This window comes from Chenopodium album, chromosome 5 (assembly GCF_948465745.1).
Source record: "Chenopodium album chromosome 5, dcCheAlbu1.1, whole genome shotgun sequence".
Taxonomy (NCBI): domain Eukaryota; kingdom Viridiplantae; phylum Streptophyta; class Magnoliopsida; order Caryophyllales; family Amaranthaceae; genus Chenopodium; species Chenopodium album.
In genome coordinates this window covers 8,960,321-8,980,448 of record NC_137838.1, presented here as the reverse complement: position 1 = coordinate 8,980,448, position 20,128 = coordinate 8,960,321, and the positions used below count along the sequence as shown (strand labels likewise).

The 20,128-nt window shown below is 33.8% G+C and overlaps 2 protein-coding genes across 7 annotated transcripts; both read right to left on the bottom strand.

Moving 5' to 3' along the window:
• Positions 1 to 1,922: 1,922 nt before the first annotated feature.
• Positions 1,923 to 11,264, bottom strand: LOC145630338 (ceramide kinase-like). Of its 5 annotated transcripts, none has more exons than XM_081682591.1 (13): positions 10,938 to 11,264; positions 9,397 to 9,540; positions 9,147 to 9,314; positions 8,985 to 9,065; positions 8,115 to 8,207; positions 7,304 to 7,529; positions 7,172 to 7,198; positions 6,948 to 7,035; positions 6,062 to 6,211; positions 4,652 to 4,753; positions 3,199 to 3,543; positions 2,402 to 2,468; positions 1,923 to 2,296 (listed from the first exon to the last, which is right to left on the bottom strand). In XM_081682591.1, the coding sequence occupies exons 1-13, from the start codon at positions 11,103 to 11,105 to the stop codon at positions 2,159 to 2,161; spliced, it is 1,797 nt and encodes a 598-aa protein (XP_081538717.1). In that variant the 5' UTR covers positions 11,106 to 11,264; the 3' UTR covers positions 1,923 to 2,158. The 5 variants fall into 5 exon arrangements, with proteins under 5 accessions (XP_081538717.1, XP_081538716.1, XP_081538719.1 ...); XM_081682590.1 differs by having other exon boundaries at positions 1,924 to 2,296; positions 8,973 to 9,065; XM_081682593.1 differs by having other exon boundaries at positions 1,924 to 2,296; positions 7,382 to 7,529; positions 8,973 to 9,065.
• A 4,884-nt stretch (positions 11,265 to 16,148) lies between these two features.
• On the bottom strand, positions 16,149 to 19,810 carry LOC145631812 (putative isoaspartyl peptidase/L-asparaginase 3). 2 transcript variants are annotated; one of them, XM_081683992.1, is made up of 7 exons: positions 19,687 to 19,810; positions 19,391 to 19,562; positions 18,098 to 18,162; positions 17,615 to 18,007; positions 17,452 to 17,510; positions 16,833 to 16,937; positions 16,150 to 16,652 (listed from the first exon to the last, which is right to left on the bottom strand). In XM_081683992.1, the coding sequence occupies exons 1-7, from the start codon at positions 19,735 to 19,737 to the stop codon at positions 16,412 to 16,414; spliced, it is 1,086 nt and encodes a 361-aa protein (XP_081540118.1). In that variant the 5' UTR covers positions 19,738 to 19,810; the 3' UTR covers positions 16,150 to 16,411. The 2 variants fall into 2 exon arrangements, with proteins under 2 accessions (XP_081540119.1, XP_081540118.1); XM_081683993.1 differs by lacking the exon at positions 18,098 to 18,162 and having other exon boundaries at positions 16,149 to 16,652; positions 19,687 to 19,797.
• Between the last annotated feature and the right edge of the window lie 318 nt (positions 19,811 to 20,128).

Below are 20,128 nucleotides of genomic sequence, written 5' to 3'. Positions count from 1 at the left end.
GAGACTTCGTTATGCATTACTCCCTCCGTCCCAAGGAATTGGCATCGGATCCGTCCCAATATGAATATTAATGATGTAGTATGAGGGACAAGTTTGACTCAAACTAGCTACTGAAACCCAAACTCAGAACCATGCAGGATAATTTGAAAACTACCATTATTCATAACTTAACACTACGTATAAGAGAAGTATGACCATTTCATTATTATTAGAGAATTTACTCCAGAGGTCATCTTATCTGACTTTTCTTTGATATTTACTATTTTTTTTTTCCCTATTTCCCTCCATATTTTCAGCTATAATTTTCTGTCATTTTCTTAGTTGAACTGTCAAAGATACCTGGTTAAAGATTAAAGGTTAGCACTCTTGTATTAAAGCATAATAAGGAAAAACAAATTGGCACGTTCATTTTAAAAACAAATTTTTTAAAAAATTTGCCAAAGGTGTATAAAATCTTTAGAGTAATTTTTCATCCTATACTACTTTGCCGTTAGCATTAGCAGTTCCCTCCTAATTGACCTAAAATGTATATCAATATAATTATGTAGGTGTATGTAATTAAAAAGAATTATACTCCTATCCACAAATAATACGAAGTATGATCTTTGAAAATTTTTATATACACTCAGGTACAACATGCACCCATGGTCAATTAGTTTTTGCTCATTTAATGATTAAATGAGCAATAACATTCTTTAATTATCCAAAAAAAAAAAAAAAAACAACTTTGGTAAGACGTACATCCAGTTGTATATAACAACATTTGTTTTGTATAATCTTTGCTCATTCTATTACTAAGGAGCTTAGTTGGCTTTTTTAAGGTTATACATATAAACTCAAATCAGTAGAATTTGTGAGCTATTGCTTTAATTTGGTTTTAAAAATGACTAGTTTATTGAAGTATAAATAACCTTTGTTGATATTAAGTATTAACAAAACACATTAATATGCCACGGATAAAAAAAAATTAGGAAGTGGTCAAATAATATGAAATTGAGGAACTATATATATAATCGGTATCCTTTTGAAACTACAAACACTGAAAATGACATTAGAAAAAAATTAAATAAATACATTACAAAGTTTATGTCAAATATGGATGAGTAGCATTTTCTGAAGAATTATAATTAATCAAAGACAACGATTTGTTTGACAAAATGACTATCATTAGTGCTAGCACGTTTAGTGACAACATAAGCTAAAGTATATATTAGCATAGAAAGTACGTTTAATCACAATATTATGCCAACATGCAACCCAAATAAAATGTCATCAAAAAAATATTGGAATATGCTAATTTTATCCTGTCTACTTCACTTTTCTTTTTATTTTTATATTTAGTTTGAAAGTTCTCTACTTGAGCTTAATTAATAAATATATTCATGATTAAGATATGTTTATTCAATGATTAAGCACCATTCAGCTGATAGATGCTTACATTATGAAAAGAAAAGTACAAGTTACAAACTCAATACTTTACTATTATACTACTAGTAGAACCATCTGAGATTGTAATAAGCTATAGTAATATACTGGTATAAAATTATCTAAGTATGTTTAAGGGCACGGACAAACAAACGCCTACTAATTAAGTTACGTCATGTACATTAACAACCATTTAATAAATTCATAATCATGTAAGGAGTGCAATTTAATTATAGTTTCTTAATGGTCAAATGCTGATAGAGTATATAAAGCATATTCGTGGACTTCAACCTAAAGCTTAAGTTGATGGCTAAAATGGTCCTTTAACATAGGTCTTTTCATACCCATCGCTTAATAATCCACTTGAAAGTGGTTTTTTTTTTTTTTTTTTTTTTTTTTTTTTTGGGTGGGGGGGGGGGGGAAGGGGGAGGGAGGGGGATGAGATCTGAACCCATAACCTTTGTGTCACGCATAATGAGATTTGGTACAATAAGAGTATAAGACAATCGACTTTGAATTTTGACAACTTTAGAGCTTATTGATGAGAATCCTGAAGCACTGTGCCCAATCAGAAACTTGGAATTACAGATTTATCTCAAAGTGAAAACTGAGATTTATTTTCAGGCAAAATTTCAGCACAAATTACTACCTGTGCATCTTTTATCAACTAAAGTGTTCTAATATCGGTATATAACAGAATTATGGTCACAACTTTACAGTGTACAGTATTCAGTTACACTTCAGGGCCATTCGCAAATAAGCTGATAAGACCGCGGAAAACCTGGGCTGACAGTTTATGAGCTCGTAGGATCTCGCCATCCAAATTCCAAACACCCTCTTTGCCATAAGATGTAAAAGCAAATGCAGGGGTCTGCAAATAGTACCAAAAAAAAAAAAAAAAAAAAACCTGATAAGGAAGACATCCATTTGAGAATTAGAAGAAATTGGAAGTTATGAAAGATTAAGAGCACAATACCTTGTAATGTTCTACAAACTTGAAATCAAGGGGAGATCCACCCTTTTTAGCTAGATGGGTTAGGTGCCTGCAAAGATCATGCAACAGCATCAATACATAATTTTAATCATGTGGCAACTTTTCAATATTCAGTAGTCAACTTCGAACTTTCAATTCAGAAATTGCAGAAACATCATTCCCCCCAAATGAGGCGATTAGTCAGGAAACCAAACTCTGAGGCAGAGATTACAAAGAACCAGATAAAATTTGCGTTTAGAACAAAGACCTAATAAGGGCATAAGGCTAATAGTTTACTCAGTTAAACTTTATATATAGTTCACATGCTCCCTCCTACCTAAATTAATGCACAATTATTACAGTTTATGAGATTGTAGGATCTCGCCATCCAAATTGTCAGCTCGTGGAAAACAAGTGTCTAATAGTTGCTCAAGGGTGTTCAATAAAACTTAAGCTCTTAGGGATGCATCTGTGAATTTTAGGGGTGATTTTCTGCCTATGATACTGATACTACAATTTACACAGACTATATCAACATACATTAACAGCTGATGACCTGCTCAGATATCTCTCTAGGATCTATCACCTAAAGAACTCGGAATGATTAGACTGTCGTGCACTAAATGGTCATTGCAAAACAAAATTTCAGTACCGATGAGGGCTTGACCTAGTGGTTAAGATTGAGGGATTGTGTACAATAGGTCACAAGTTCAAATGCCCCCACCCCATTTGTAATTTCTATTGCCCATATGGCTCATTCGCACGAAAAAAAAAATGCCAAAAAAGAGACCCAAACTTACCACAAATATAGTGCATGCGAGCAATTTTTCACCAAGATAAGATGCAGGAGACCATCTGTAAGGTGCGCATCAGCCACTAAACCATCAGGAGCTCTTTCATTTCGACAAGACATGACAGCAGCACCTACACTAAGGAAATTTCCTCTAGTTTTCAACCATTTTGATTTCATCATGCCCGTGTATGGTGTGTTGCAGACTTTGCAATTAGCTCTGCAAATTATTCGCTCACATTTTCTCTTAAGGCCCTGGCATGACTCCACACCCCCAATCAAATCATCATCTTTGGAATCTGGATCGGTATTCTTAGACTTGACATCCAAGTATGATAATTCAGCCTCATATGACCTAAAAAATAATCAATAAATCAACGAGAATGCAGGATAGTGTAAAAAGCTATATCAATTATCAAGCATGCAGAGGGATTGAACCCAGACTTTTTTTTTATCCTTACAAATCATGTTTTGTATACTTGTTTTTGTGGTTTAATCCAAGATATCATACTATATGACCACATTCATTAGAAAAGGCAGCAAGCCAAAATGCTCACAAGTTCTAGCTCAGCTCTGTCAAAAGCTTGGCTTGGCAATTATTTAAACTTGTATTCTAACTTCTATATTAAATGAGCCAAGCACAAACAAGTTGTTAAAATTAAAAGCTCATAGGCCTATTCAACCATATTTTGCCATTTAATTTTTCTTTTCCATTAAAAAATTATGAGTTACTTTATGGGGTGGCTAATTCATTTGACCTTTAAGGATTTAAAAAAGAAATTATAAAATAAAAAAATCAATAGAAACAAATTACTTCGTGGCATGGGAGGATAATAGATTCCCCATACATCCTATGGAAATTTTCCATTTTTGATTTTTCACAAATATTAATAAGTCTAATTCATGAGTTAAAACTAACCAATAAAATCATAGTGTAGTGAAAATAAATAGTTGATTGGGTAGATTTGTATATATTGACCAAATAAACAAACTAACATAGACAAGTTGACAATATATTTGCAGCGCCAAAAATATTTAGGAGTATAATAACATAAACCAAACTATAGGGGAGAGACAACTACAACAAATATATGATTATGAATGCGTCTAACACACAAGAGATGAAGTGAATCAATTTGAAATAAAACGATTGGAGATTTATTGAAAATAAGAAGGAATTTTTTAAGGAAAAAAGAAAAACAATTGAAATCTAAAATAAAATGCTGAGGCAGGCTCATTGCTTGGCTTTTATCAAGCTTGAAATTGGGACCACAGAGTCAAGCCTGCTCATATATGATTTTTCTTTGGCTTGGCTCCACTCATAGGAAGCCCTTATTTTCATACACGTTGAGGCTAAACCAGTGTATAATCGATGCTGAACCAGTGTTTTAGACCGCATTATAAATTTTACAATCAGTCCACTGGGGGCATGCATGCTATACTGAAACAACTAAGATAGCTACCTGTGTTTGAGAAAAACTTTTGTCCCTGCGAAGTCATAACGTTTTGGACCCATCCAGCGATATTTCTCACTCTCTGTAATGACATCTCCATAAAAACCATAACTGCAAGGCTTTTAGCGTTGTGTCATTAATAAATACTTTAACTGCATAAATAAATGTCAAATAGCATAAAGAAGGAATATCAAGAAACTTCTCTTTTGTTACAACATTTTTCTAGCTAATATTAGTTCAACAACAAGGATGAAGAATTGAAGTACTCCATATACAATAAACTTCACTCTCACAAAAGCATAAAAGAAACAAAGGCCAAGGCTATGAGGCCAAGGTGCATCACAATACACATCCACAGGTTATAACAAATGCTTTCGCAATAGACAGCCGAAAATGATAATAATAGTAATAGATGAGACAATTTAAGAAAAGTGAAATGCCTACATCAATGCAGGGTGATTGGTTCAGTTATTCGGTATAAATTTTATTCTTGTAGTATAAATTCAGAAAAGTCACTTAGCTTAACAAGGTCTAACTAACCCTGTAATGGTTGCTTTGAAGCAATTTATTAAGCAGTATAATTTACAATAAATTAAGGAGTATGCAAAATGCAAGAAATGTGCTTTCAGTGAGGTTTCTAAATCCTTCAGTCACTTGTTCTTCAAACGTAAATGATTCAACAAATAGGGATTATGCGCCTTAATCTGGACGATAGGTTGAAATAAAGGTGATTGAACAGAACTACCTATTATTTCCCATAAATATCCTAAATTCTCCTTGATTGGCAACAGGTGAGCAGTCTCCCGAGTGTTTTCTCATCTGAACTCTCATAATTTACCACGAGTGACCACGACTAGGCAAGGTTCCCATGCACAACATACAAAGCATCAAAATTCGCATGATAGCCGGTTTTATATAAATAAACAAGATCTAGCTCCTAAGATCTCGAATCAGAGTAAGCCAAGAAGGTGCTTAAGGTTGGTCTGCATGCTGATCAGAGAAAGAATGTTCACAGGAGCAACATATGAACAAGCTAACAGCTGGAAAACTCTCTCTTTAGAACTAATTTAGTTGCATGCATGTGAAGAACTGATATGGAATGCAGATAAAATTGGTGCAGTATAAGATTATAAGAAAACACTTCTTAGACGGATGGAGAGTGTAAGATTGTACAAGAATGCAAAACTAAAATTTTCAGTCCTTCAAGACGCAGTAAAGTGCCATCAACATATAAAGAAGATCTGAACGATATATACAGGTAAAGCCTCTATCTAGCCCTTCCGATTCTTCCACAACCCAATAAAACAAGAACAAATGCATAATACCTTGGACACAACATGCTGCAAATCTTATATAAAGGCCAGGAAAATATTCAGGGACTTTAAGAAATCTGAAAGCGTATAAGCATTTGTAAATTACCCGACAAAAGAGGCTGTGTAATGTACAGAGGGTTCAATGTCTGAGTTCATGGTTGTTTTCCACTTAACAACTTGAGCTATATCAAGACCAATTCTTTTCCCAAGGACAATGTGTAATGCTGATGTTATGGGATCTCTCACTCCTGTTGTACTGCATGCAAGAGTAAAGCACAAAGTTTCAATCATATCATAACTCTTAAGGAAAAAAGTGGACATAAACATTCAGATATGAATAAACAATTAGAAGCTTGCAAAGGGCACCAAGTTACACATTATCCAAAAAAATTGTAAGGGGAATATGTGAAGTTAGTATCAGTATCCATGGAGCATACATAAAGCTGTACACGTTTTCCATCCTAAGATAAATCAAGCACAACAAAAGATACACAGAAATGACAGAATGGATAAGGCGATCTGCAAGGCCTGTGATTTAAAAGGGACCGATAGCATGGACTGGCACCATCATGCGCCATAGACTGATAATTAATTAACTTACTGAGAGCAGAAATCAACATTTAGAGATCACATTGACTTGGATGAAAATTGTATCCAGAGCAAATCAAAGGAGATTAAAATAGAAAGGTACACTTAAACTACACTGTCATAACCTTGACCAACACGGTCAAAATCAGAGAAAAGGTAAAGGAATAACAGGCTTGTTGGTTTACTCCCCTGGAAGCAGTCCTAGGTGTTCCCCACTACAAAGAATGACATACTTCCCCCCCCCCCCCACACCCCTAACCACCCCTAATCACCCCATTTTCAATAAGGAGAAAGAAAGTGAAGGGGAAAAAAGATAAGGAAAAAGGCAAAGAAATTAAACAAAGACATTATTTTCAAAATAAAAAGAAAAATATTATGAAAAGTAACAATTTCCCGAAGATTACCAAATCACAATAGCATCAGTCGAGCCTGCTGGAATGAGTCCAAATCTGAATCTTTCATGAGGAAAAGAAAATTCAACATCTTCATCAGCTGAAATTACAAGCAAGAAAGTAGTCAAAGAATTGGCCAACATAAAGTTCTATAAAGAGCTAAAGCCCTAAAGCACATAAAAGACTTAAAGTGAGGCACTAAAAGTTAACATGAAGTTAGCCTGGTGTAAACCAACCTGTGCTGCATACACCATCTTCAATTCCTGCAATTTTAGACACATCCATTCACAAAGAAGCACCTAAATAAGTTGAACAAAGCCGAAATTGGGATACATCATTACAATGATATAACTAATTATGGTACATACTGGAACTTGGAAATTGAGATTCATAATGTCTTGAAGTTGGAAGCAGAGGGGACTGGTCTTCATTGGGGTTAAAAGTACCTGCATTAATTTCACTTGGATAAGGGACTGAGGCACTTGATTCTTCCCCTGGAGAAGCCATAAAACCTGGAGGAAGGGGGGTAGATTTGGTCTTGAACCTGGACCTGAGAAGCCCATTTAGGATTTCATTGAATAAGCCATCACCACCCTGCAACCAATAGAAACAGAGCTATATAGTCAATTGAGGATAAAGATAGGATTACCCCATGAGTACACACAAATCAATGGTACATGCATAGAAACTGCATCAACCAAAATAAACTAAAGTTTACAATAACGAGAGAATGCTTTCCACCGGGGCCATTTGGGGCTTGACCCCAGTAAATTATTGTAATAAATTAGTTAATGCATTTTTTTTTTACGGAGATAAATAATTATTTAATGAACTTTTTTTTGAGAAATTTAGTTAATGAACTTAAATAACCTTATTTTATTTATAAAATACTAGGACACAGTGATTAGTTTTGAGCGAGATGTAAAAGATTTAAATCCCGGCTCCTCTAATATTTTCAGCTAAGATCCGCCAATGGCATCATAGATAAGAAAATTAATGTTTGGCAATTGGCATCATAACCAAACAGGGGAAAAAAGACAAAGAAAGTCCTCACGGATATGAGAAATTTAAAACTTAGCAATTAAAAAAGCCCTAAGGTAACAGTTTGGTTCCATTCAAATGTTCAAGGATGCCTGGAGATCAGTTAACAAAACTTTAAAGAACAAATCACAAACTTACAACAGCCACAATACCATCAAATGAAATCAGTTCACGGTTTGTCATAGACGACACTAGATCGAAAGCATGTCCTGCCCTCTCTGTAACTGTTACCTAACAGATGGTAGACAAAAGAAGATGTTAGCCGCAGACCAAATACTTAAGCTAAAAAAAAGACTCAAATGAAGGTCTGTTGTTGTTCAACATCATCAAGATTCATGATACATCATTGTTCCTAATATGAACATTGATCATAGAGCAAGCCTGCAAGTAGCTAAGACACCTCAGACAGAGAAATTTCTAAATAATAAATGACAAGAATGTCAACCAACTAAACTGATGGTTGTAATCAGAAATTTATAAGGGGTACTGGAGTACGCATGAAAGTCAGCTTACATGAGAAAGACTGGGATCAATATACCTCATTGTCTATGTGACCCAGACACACACCAAATTTGTTGCATCCAATTTACTGAACAAAAATACTAAACAAATCCAGCCACCTAGTTCTGTCCTCCATCCTCACCTCAAAAGGCATAGAAGAGTGCTTGAGGTAGAGACTAGCATAATACAACATATCTAGAGAGAAGACAGTGACACAGGAAACACAAGGTTCAGTTGGGAGGGAGAGAAAATTGGAAGAGATTGGAAAGAAGAGCCAACATGAAAATTTGAAAAAACAAACCATAACAAGAATTTAGAATGTGTATAAAATGGCAAAGAAGGTCATAGTGTCATACATATGTTACAATGTTGAAGATACAAAAAACAAGGTGTCTTCATGCATCAACATAGATAACACAATAACAATTATCTCAAAATTCCAATAGAATATATAGGTCAGTGACAGTAACTAAACAAATAGATCAAAAGACAAACCTGAGTTCTCACTTTAGCACGAGAAAATATTGGAGCTACGACTCCCCATATATTTTGACCGTTCCCCTTGCCACTTTTAGGATTGACAAAGACCTAGGACATTAAAGAAGCATAATAAGTTTGCAGCTTTTTGTTGATGAGCTTCAAGAGAAAAAGATTTACAGAAAACCATACCAACAGGCTCTTTGGTCTTCCAATTTGCTTTGCAAGATACGACTTTATTTTGTTCACTATCAATTTACATACAAGCTGATCGCTGTGACCAAAAGTGTACTCTGCCAAGTGCCAGAGAGATGCCTTGGCCTTTGATCTCTGCATAACATGTACCACAAAAAGGTACATCTGCAATATAACATATAGACTGATAAACGAACTATCATGGTCAAAAAATAAAAAATCTACGGTTGGAAGACAAGGAACTAACCTCTGAATCCTGATGCATAAAGCAGCATCTAGTTGATTGACGAACTGATCCCCAATCAGCCGACTCAGCAGCATATACATCAGAAAACTTTATTTCTGCATCACTTTCAATGTGATATTTACGGCCAATACATGATGACTTATCCTGTGAAACAGTCCACCATCAACTTCCAACCATGAGTACACAATTACATTGAAATAAAAATACAAACAGAAGCGCATCAAAAGATAATGGCAAATCCAAGTACGTGTATATGCTCAATTGCTCAACAGAATAATAGACTGCTACCCCAATGGAAAAACTATAGCCACCACTCTGAATAGCTGTAAACTTGGAATTAACAATAAAATGACCAAGTCAAGATCACAGCACTAGTAATATTTATAGAATCCATGGCATACAGCCATACATAGCCTTAAGGTATCATGGAGGAAACCTTTGGAAAGAATTAATTCCCAATGGGATATTCTAACTAAAACAATCATAACACCAAAACTTTTCCCCACGAAATAAGTAGGGGAAAAAAAAAAAGACAGCTTCACTGTACAAATGAGCTTTCACAAAGATGGTGGTTAAGCGAGAATCCCACAGAATCCAATTCTAAATTCAAATAGAAACTATTAAGTCAACATATATCTTGAGTGAAATAGATAGCTAGATCAATGTGTACATTGAACATGAACCACCACAAATTTGTTTAATAAGTAGGACACAGACTGCTATGATAAGTAACTTCACAACCTTTCTGCGATCGTAGAAACAGAGGTAAAAATGCATACAATTGACCACTCCATTGTCTATATCCTGCTATATTAAGGAATTTGATGTGAGGTATCATGGTAATGATATGTTATGGCATTAGACAAAACCATGGAGATTTCCAACATGGTGTGACTTTAGCTCTAGCCCAAGTAATTCATGTATTTTGGGAAGGGGAGAGGAAATTTGGACCCTTATTTTTCCAATGCACTGGAGTGAGATGTAAGGTCTAACAAACCTTTGTCCTCAAATTAGATTAGTGAGGCGCGCATGTTTAATGGGCTATTGTGTTAAAATGGGTTTTTAGTGAACCAGAGAGCATAAACCTAGAATTGATTGTTCTCATTCCTTATTTTGTTCAATTCTCACCCTAACCACAAATTCCTCATTGCACCATGTTCAAAACAAGATAGAAGCCTAAGGCAATGGCAAACAATAAGCTGGGAAATTCTTAATTTCTATTAATTCCTGTATTACCTACATCATTGAAAATTGGAAAGTACTCATTCTCTAATCTTCATAACTCTAACAGCCCATAATGAGTAATTACAAAGGCTTAAGTAAAACTAAACTGGCAATAAAAATTGAAATTTTAAAGACACCCAGAAAATCATAGAGTAAAAAATGAAGAACTATGAAATCAATATGATCATATCAACAATACCCATTATTCCATAAATCATAATTTCCATGATATAAACCAGAAAACAAATCATTTTCACCCGATTAATGTTTTTTTTTTTTTTTTTTTTTTTTTTTTTGATTAAGAGAAAGGGGCTTACATCAATCGAATAATCTGCAGGTTTCCAAGATAATCCAGTTGAATTAAGAGAGAGATTGACTTCGCCAACACGATCCAGGAATACAGTGGAGCTTAATTCCGATAATTCGCCATTAAAATGGTCATTCAAGGTCGAATTTTCTGCAATTAAAGTATTTTCATCCTCCATTATTTTGTAGGATAATTCCTCTTTCAGAAAATCATTGAAAAATATTTTAATTTGAAGAAAATTAAGAAGAAGATCATGAAATTTTGAGTTTATGAACCCAGAGTCAAATGTTCATCATTAAGAAATAAAAATTGATTGACTATTCTTTATTTCTCTTTCCCATTTTTGGTAAAGAAAGGCAGCTAAAGAAAGCAAATTTGTTTTTCGCGTAAAGAAAAAAATAATAAAAAAAAAAGCAAATTTGTTTTACTACTCCATAGTAAATTGGATTAAAAAAAAAAATTTGTAGTATTTGGCGAGACTATTTAATTTTACTATACGGTCTAAAATTAATTAAGAACTTGTTCTCTTCAATTTATTTTAAATACTTATTCCTTATTCCTTCATAAATTTAGATCAGATCAGATCAGTCAGAACTTTTGAATATCATTTACTTATTGTTATTGCGTATTAAAAAAAATATAAAAATTACATATTTGAAAATACGGTCAAAGTTTAGATAATAAAAATTCATATTAGACCACACCAAATCTTTTAAAAAAATCAAATCAGATCTACTTGTTTTTGATGAAGAGAACAAATCCTAAATTGGACAAAAATGTTAGAAATTAAGAGATCACAAAATATACAAAATATAATACATTTAAAAAGCTATTAGAGATTAAAAGATCAATTTTCCATCTTACAACTAAGTGGATAACCGTATTACCGGATCTTTTAACATGAACGCAATTGAAGCTATAAAGAAAATTACAAATTCCAAAAATATCCTCAAAGAATAAGAAGTTAGGAGCAGCTCCTTCCTGTTGCTAGTTGTTTAATCACACGAACCACATTGATGGCATCATCACACTCAAGCACCAAGTTCCTATACCCCAAGTTTCCTGCCAACAGCAAAGCCCCATTCCCATATTTGATCACGGCCCCTAGACTCGCCCCGCGTCTCCAAACGCATCAACAAGATTGAATCATAGGTATTGATGTTTGTAAAGGTATGCTATGCTTATAAGTTTAACAACTTGTTGAGGATACTCTGTGATTGGACTATCCCCAAAGGGCGCGAGAAGTGTAATGTGTTGATATGACCGAGTATTTTCGTAACAGCTTCTTTAAGCTCTTCTCTTGAATAATCCCCTCTATCAAAGCAAGACTTGATAAGATCATCTTCATGTGCTGCGTTGCTAAAATCATCACCCTCAACGCATCCTTTGTCGTAGTAGTAAAACCAAAGCCATGCATCTTTTATGGTGACACCACTAGACTTCAACTCCAATTCATTATACAATTAACAAAATTTGCATCCATATAATTTATTTTTATCTTCATCTTTATCGGTTTTATATAATATTAGCCTCCCGTTACTATTACCACTAGTGTCGTTGTCTTTGCTCACAATTGTTTTCAACCTAGGGTGCTGATATAATGCCTTTCCGCTAGGATTGATTTTCATGGATGGAAATTGTGTTAAAACCGTATTAGCATGGAGCTTCAAGTGCCTCCATGTCACGTCCCCTCTTCGAGTAGCCTCTTTGTACGTGACTTTGATTATTATTATTATTGACGATGGTAGCATCAACAGAAATAAAATAATAAGTTGAATTATGCGAGGTAACATTGATTTGAGAATCCCACCTAAACCAGGAATCAGCTGAGGGTACGGGTTGAGGCTGGAGTTGAACGAACACAGACTCAAGAAGCGAAAACCTTGTAAAAAAATCACATGATTTCTTTTGATTCACCGACAATATACAACGATCAACTTCATGCTGGATTAATTCTGGAGGGAACGGACACATGATTATAGAGAATGATGACGCCCATGATGGCGGCTGACACTTTTGGGTAGTTGATTAACGACCTTGGCATGGTAAAGTAGATGGCCCTCTTACTTGTAACAATATCATACATTTGACGAGAGACAATGGAGCAGCGACAAAGGCTTATAATGTCATCGACTTGCTTAAGATTAACTCTATCAACTCCCGAGGTATAGAATTCAAACTAATTCTTGGCTTATTAAGGCCAACCTGCACTTCATCATCATCCTCTTCTCGATTCAATGGTAATAATGGCTTCTTATTATTATTATTAGACCAACATCGTTTTACTTCCATGAACGCTGCTATTGGTACCGCGCTCATACATACTGTCCTAAATTCCTAATGATGATAAACACGAATCCATATTTTTGAACAATTTCTGAATTCTGATATTTGATTTAGCAATATACGTAGTGTATATATATGGGCGCTGATATTGCCAAAGCAAAAAAGTTACTTCAAAGGCAAATTATTATACCCATAATCTTTGAGAGTCTTAATATGTCAAACTTATTAATTCAATAAAATACTTTGTAATATTTTATTGCCAAAAATAATAGTAGCTAAATATTTTTTTTATTTTATTTTTGAGTAGTCTTACACTCTTCTTACTTATTGGATTCATTTGTATTTATACATATTTTTGTAAAGATATGCAACATTATTCTTATTTGTTCCCGTAATCCCGTTCTATACATAAAGTACATACCACTACTATATGCATGCACATATACTTTTTTGTTAATTAATTCATCCTAATAATCGATATTAGAAGAATCAAAATATAATCAAAAGTTGAATTGATGATTGTAATGGATATAACGCAAAACTTCCAATAGCACATCTTCTTCCATCATTATATAATTAGCATTAATCTGCCAATGAATATGATAAATAATTAAAAACCTTTTTCTACCAATCCTAACTAGATTTAAGAGTTTGATAATTGAAGTATCCCACGTTAATATACAAACACTAGGTGAAATCCCGTGCAATGCACGGATATTGACTAATTATAATGAAAATATAATTAGATATTAAAAAACTAAATCGATTGATCAGTATTAAACCGTATGAAATACAGTTCGTATTAAAAATGAAATACAGTTTGTATTAAAACAATAAAAACATGAGAGAGAAAATACTTAAATATGTGATAGTTATAATGTGCAAGTTGATATTTTAGAAAGTTTACTTTAGATTTTATATAAAATAAAAGTCATAATCTAAATGCAATTTTTTTTTTTTTAATGTAATACGGAGTAATATTTTTTTTAGAAAGTAATTTTGGCGGGAATTTTTTTAATAACACATTGACAAGTGTCCTCCTAGATTTGTTTTTAGTAGTATGTAATTGATTGATACGTTAAAAAAAATATTAATTGGTATGATTGGATTAGATATGTTGTCAAAATAGAAATAAGTATTATTGTAGCTTATAAAATGGAAGCCATTTAAATTTGGAAAAAAAAAAAAAAAAAAAAAAAAAAAGGAAAGCGCAAAAAGGAGGGAAAATTATTAATGACATCGTGACAAATGTCATCTTAGATTCGCTTTTAGTATAGGTTAATTGATTGATAGTGCTATTATTTGTTTACAAATATTTAAAAAAAGCGGGTTTACACTATTTTATTGTGTGGCAAGAAAGAAGAGGAAGAATTCCATTCCCTAAATAATTCCACACGTGACTTAAATTACTTTTCTCTCTCTCCTCATTCTCTTTTATGAACTTTGCTCTATCAAGGCCATTGCTGAAAGCTTTCTCTCTCTTCAATTTGCTTTTATTTCTCTCTTCAATGCAAATGATGCCATTGCAAGACCCAAACATCTGAACTCCCTGAATTAAGAGTGGGAGCTAGACCTCTAAGAAAGAGATCATGTCATGGTCGAATTCTGCAGAATAAAGAATTTGATAACAGAAGAGTAGATGACGATCGGAGTTGGAAAGTGGTTCAATTTTTGTGGGTGAGTTGGGTTTGTTCGTAAAAATGGAGGTTCTAATTTTGCTGGGTTTCTTCAATTTTGATTTTGATACTTTTTTTTTTTTTTTTTTTTGAAAGAATTTTGATTTTGATACTCTGTTTTGCATTTGTAGCTTAATTACTTTTGTAAAAAAAGGGTCATTTTTGTGAAAAAAGAGGGTCACTTTTGTGATAAAAAGGGTCACTTTTGTAAAATAATGATCATTTTTGTGAAAAAAAAAAAGTTATTTTTTTGAAAAAAAGGGTCACTTTTGTGATAAAAAGGGTCACTTTTGTAAAATAATGATCATTTTTGTGAAAAAAAAAAAGTTATTTTTGTGAAAAAAAGGGTCACTTTTGTAGAAAAAACAGGTCACTTTTGTGAAAAAAAGGGTCACTTTTGTAAACATATAGGTCACTTTGTAAAAAATAAAGGGTCACTTTTCGCAAAATGTTAGATGTACAATAAAATTATTGTAAACCGGGGGCATGTAAAAGGAATTATTATTTGTTTGATTGTTTCAATGGCAAATTTAATAATAATAATTAAAAATAAAATTAAAAAAATAACACCTAAAAAAGTAAATATGAAATTTTTTTTCAATGGCAAATTTAATAATAAAAGTAGAACATCAGTATATCTTAAGTTAACATGAAAGTACCTTTACTAATTAATAGTCAATTATAAACAAGTTTAGAGGTAGCTAATATCTGCAAAGCTTTGATAATGGTGTCTCTCCCAATAAAATGTTAAATTAATGAGTTTATTATAGTGAATATTTCAATTAATTGCATATTTTGACGAGAATAATTAGTACGGAGTAGTTAGAGTTGAAAAGATTTTAATTGTAGCTACTATTATTATCAGCAACAAAATATTACAATGTATTTTATTGAATTTATAAGTTTGACAAATTAAGATTCTCAAATATTATGGATATTGGGTAAATAATTTGTCTTGGAAGTGACTTTTTTTGCCTTGACAATATCAGCACCCATATATATAATCGTACAGCATTACAGTAAGATATCAATATATCATACGAGTATATTTGGAAGATAATATAATATACGTAGTAGTTTACTTAAGGTAAGTAGTTTACAACTATAAGGATAGTTTCCTATTAGTAATTTGTCTATTTATTTATTATAAGAGGATAGTTTCCTACTAAATTTTATCTTTTCTAACCTCTAATTTTTATCTTTTCTCACATTTTAAAAAAAGTTTTTATTTTTTAAAACACTTTTAAGGTACACGGGAAACCCCCTCCTATCACAGGAGGGGGACGAGGTTCAAACCCCTGTCACACGGGAGGGAGATGGAGGTTAGTCCCTTCACCTCCTAGATCCTTATCTTTTCTCACTTACTCTGTACTATGTACCTCCATATTTTGTGCACTTTTTTTTTTTTCTCAAGGGAAATCTAGGAATTTAAGTTTGAGTAAATATGGAGTAGTACATACATAATAGTTCAGTCTGAACGGAAACAACAGGTGTAATGCTCAATAAGCATTTGAGCCTTTTGTCAAACATTGGCAGTTGCAATTTGAGGCATGATTGTGTACACCTCCACGTCGTCCATGCTTGAAAGTCTAACCGAGTACTGAAATGCCCATCCATGGCAAGCACCTGCATGTACGCCATTCTTGCTCACTGCAAAGACAGCTCCAACAAATTTGGGAAACTTTCTAGCAATTCTGGATATCGCGTTCTCAGCAGCTAATTTAGGTTCCATTCCTTGTCTCATACTCTCAATAACTTGGTAGCTGTTCATCAAACAAAGATAAATTCGTATCACTAATATTCAAAAAATTTCACTCTTTTGTTCAGAGATAATAGTGATCACTCATTTTTCCTAGCAACTTAATAATTAAAGCTGAGAGTGTTTAAATACTTAAGAGTCATAATATAATACAGATCCTAAGCAACAAGTTCTGTAAACTAACCATGGAAGGAAGCGCATCATAATATCGCCATCTCCTGTTGCACCACATGCACCAACTTCATCATCAGCATATGCTGAAGACCCAGGAATAGGACCATCACCGACCCTGGTTGCAATGCCATTATCTTGTCAGCATACAATGATACCCAAATACTAAAGGAACCCAAAAACTATATAAAAATATAGGCCCACATATGATAGCACTGCATATACGTTGGAGCATGAGATACAATTAGACGTTACTAACTTCTTCAGATCATTAAGAAGACTAAGTTGTTTCAGGGGAACATATAACAGGCGATGAGCTTCTTGCAATACCCCCCCCCCCCCCCCCCCCTCCCTCTCCCAAAGTTTCAACCCTCTAACAACCACTATTGGTCCCTAAAAACAATTGAAACATAAGGCTCCAACAAGTAGCTCTTACATTCACAAAATTACAAGAGCAAGTATAGCAAGCATCATTCCTTATATATATGCAGAAATCTGAAATTAAGAACCAGTCTAATTCACGCCTATCTCATCTATATATATTTATTTAAGAAGTAAAAATAAAACAAAATAAAATAAAATAAAACACTAACTATACATAACACTATGGTAGTGAGCATAATCCAAATTACCTGCCAGGGATTTTAAAAGTTGCTCCATTAGTAGATGTACCAACAGCAACATGTCCCATCTATAAAAATTACAGATGCTAAGTTATTCTTATCACAGAATTACAATTCAAAATAGTCTAAACTGACTAAAGGAATCAAGGTAGGTTAGCCATGAAGAGCATACCTTATCGATAACAGCCATTGAAATAGTGTCATGGTTGTGGATGTTAATAGGCGTAATATTTCTAGTTGAAGTTTCTACCAGATTTGCAGCAGGACATGACGTCTCTCCAAAACCAACCTTTTTGGTCGGATGGTAAGGACCACAACTGTTTGAAGGGGAAATGTTCTTTCGAAAATTCGGCTGACAGTCATTCTCTTTCCATTTAGTCCACTTGTGCAATGAATCCTCAGAGCTGAGGTTCATAGGTCCCGGAAGACCCATTGAAATGGCAAATAGTGATGCTTGCTCTCCAACTAACAAAGTATGCTCGGTATATTGCATCACTAATCTTGCAGCTCTAATACCATCTTTCACATATCTCATGGCAGCAACAGCACCAATCTCCATAGATGCCTATGAAATGCTTTAGAAAACAAATAAAAATTGAGCTAATGTCTACAACATGCATACATGTAAAAAGGGAGCAAGAAATAATTTTGCTACCCCATTCATTATCAAAGCATCCAAAGTTGTTTCTCCATTCTCATCTGGACTACCACCAGGTCCAACTGTGCAAACATAAAGACACATTTCAACATTCGATCACATCTCAAGATTCTCAACCATATGGTTCAACTTTATATTCCACATTTACATGTACAATCTAAATTCTAAAAGCCGAAAACCAAAATTTATTCAGTCAGTTTTCAATATCACTGAGACCTGCTAGTGACCGACCTTACCGTTACAGTTACAACTTAATACTCGAAACTAATATACTACGAAGCCACCACACGATCCACATAAGGCAGAAAGATTCAAATGTTACTGGTACTACCCCCATCAAACTACAGCAGTAGAAAGGGAAAGTGAGTGCACAAACTTTCAAATTAGTAAAATTAATGTTGGCCACAGAGGGCTCACACATGAGTATAAGTAAACCAACAAAAGACAGTTCAAGAGAGGGTGCCTTATGGCCACAATCCTTGATTTCAAACTATTAATACTAACATCATCATTATTATCATGATGATTAGCTGGTAATAGCAGAACTATCGATATTTCCATTCTTAATGTGCTACCTTTAGGAATATGATCTTTGTTTTTCATATTTCCTATCAAAAATATTTTCCAACGAATCTTTCAAAGACAACCTCTGTACTATATTTGTTAGAAGTAAGGCTAAATACATTTATACATGTCATCATCTCACCCCTACCAACCTTAACATAATTCAGATGATTGCATTTATTATTTTGTTTTCGTTGCACAATCATAAGCTCTCTATACATAACATCAGAGCAACCACACAACTGATATATCAAGAAAAAAAAAAATACTGTTCTTGATAGCACAAGTTCACTCTTCGGATGCGGGGAAGACATGTAGTGGAAGCTCATACATAAGCTATGCATCAAGAGTCATACACTTGATGCATAGCTAAACTAACACGATATATACACTTCTAAACCACCCGGTAAGCCAAACTAACACAATATTTACAAAACACCAAATCATAAGCCATAATCTTCTTTTTAGAAGAAATAAGCCATAACCTTCTAAATCTTAATATTGACAACTAAACACATTTCAAGCTCACCCTCCAGAAATTATTCAGTTCCAAAACATACTATGTACAATTAAAAACTTCATATTACTAATTTTACTCAGGTGCCCAATTTTAACTTTGCAACAATTTATGAGCAAATTATGATGAATGAATTACAGAAATCACACAATTTCCTCAAAAATATGAAACTCAAAGTTATAAATGAAGATAATTTATGAAGATTATACCTGTACCATCACATCTGAGTTCTTCACAAGCAGAACAGCCTTCAACAACAGCATCAACGGCTGAGAAACCTCCATCAACAGCTCTCCAAGCAGCCCTAACAGCATCCACAAACGGCCAAGTGCTTACCACTATTGGGTATTTCCCATTAATCTCAACTTCATTTGTGACAACCTAATAAACATACATACAAGATACAACCCAACATTCATTATCAATGACTTAATGTTTAAAATTGACAAAAACCCAGAAATTAGAGATAAACAAAAATTGAACTTTGGGAAGGATGGAGTAGTACTGTAACGAGCAGTGTAGTAATAAGGAGGGACTTAAACCCAGCAGTCGCCATTCAGATTCTTTCTGGGGTGACACCCAAAACAGGGAATTGATTTATCAGAGTTATCAAAAGTGGGTTATCGGGTGGGTTGGATTGACCCAATACACAAAACGGTAATCAATTTTAATTAATACAACTATACAAGTATCGGATAATGGGTATTCAAAGCATCCGATTGGTTTCAGATTGTAGTTTTTGATATCCAAATGAGTATTCAGATATCGGTTTGGAAATCCGATCCGTGAACAGGCCTAAAATTCTAGAAATGGAGCAAGTAATAAAATACAGAGGTGGTAGTGATTAGAGACTTAGAGCGTGTTTGGCCAATACTTCTAAGGGAGTTTCTAGGATCCAAAAGCTAAAACTAGGCAAAACACCATGTTTTTGGGCCGGTAGAGCATCT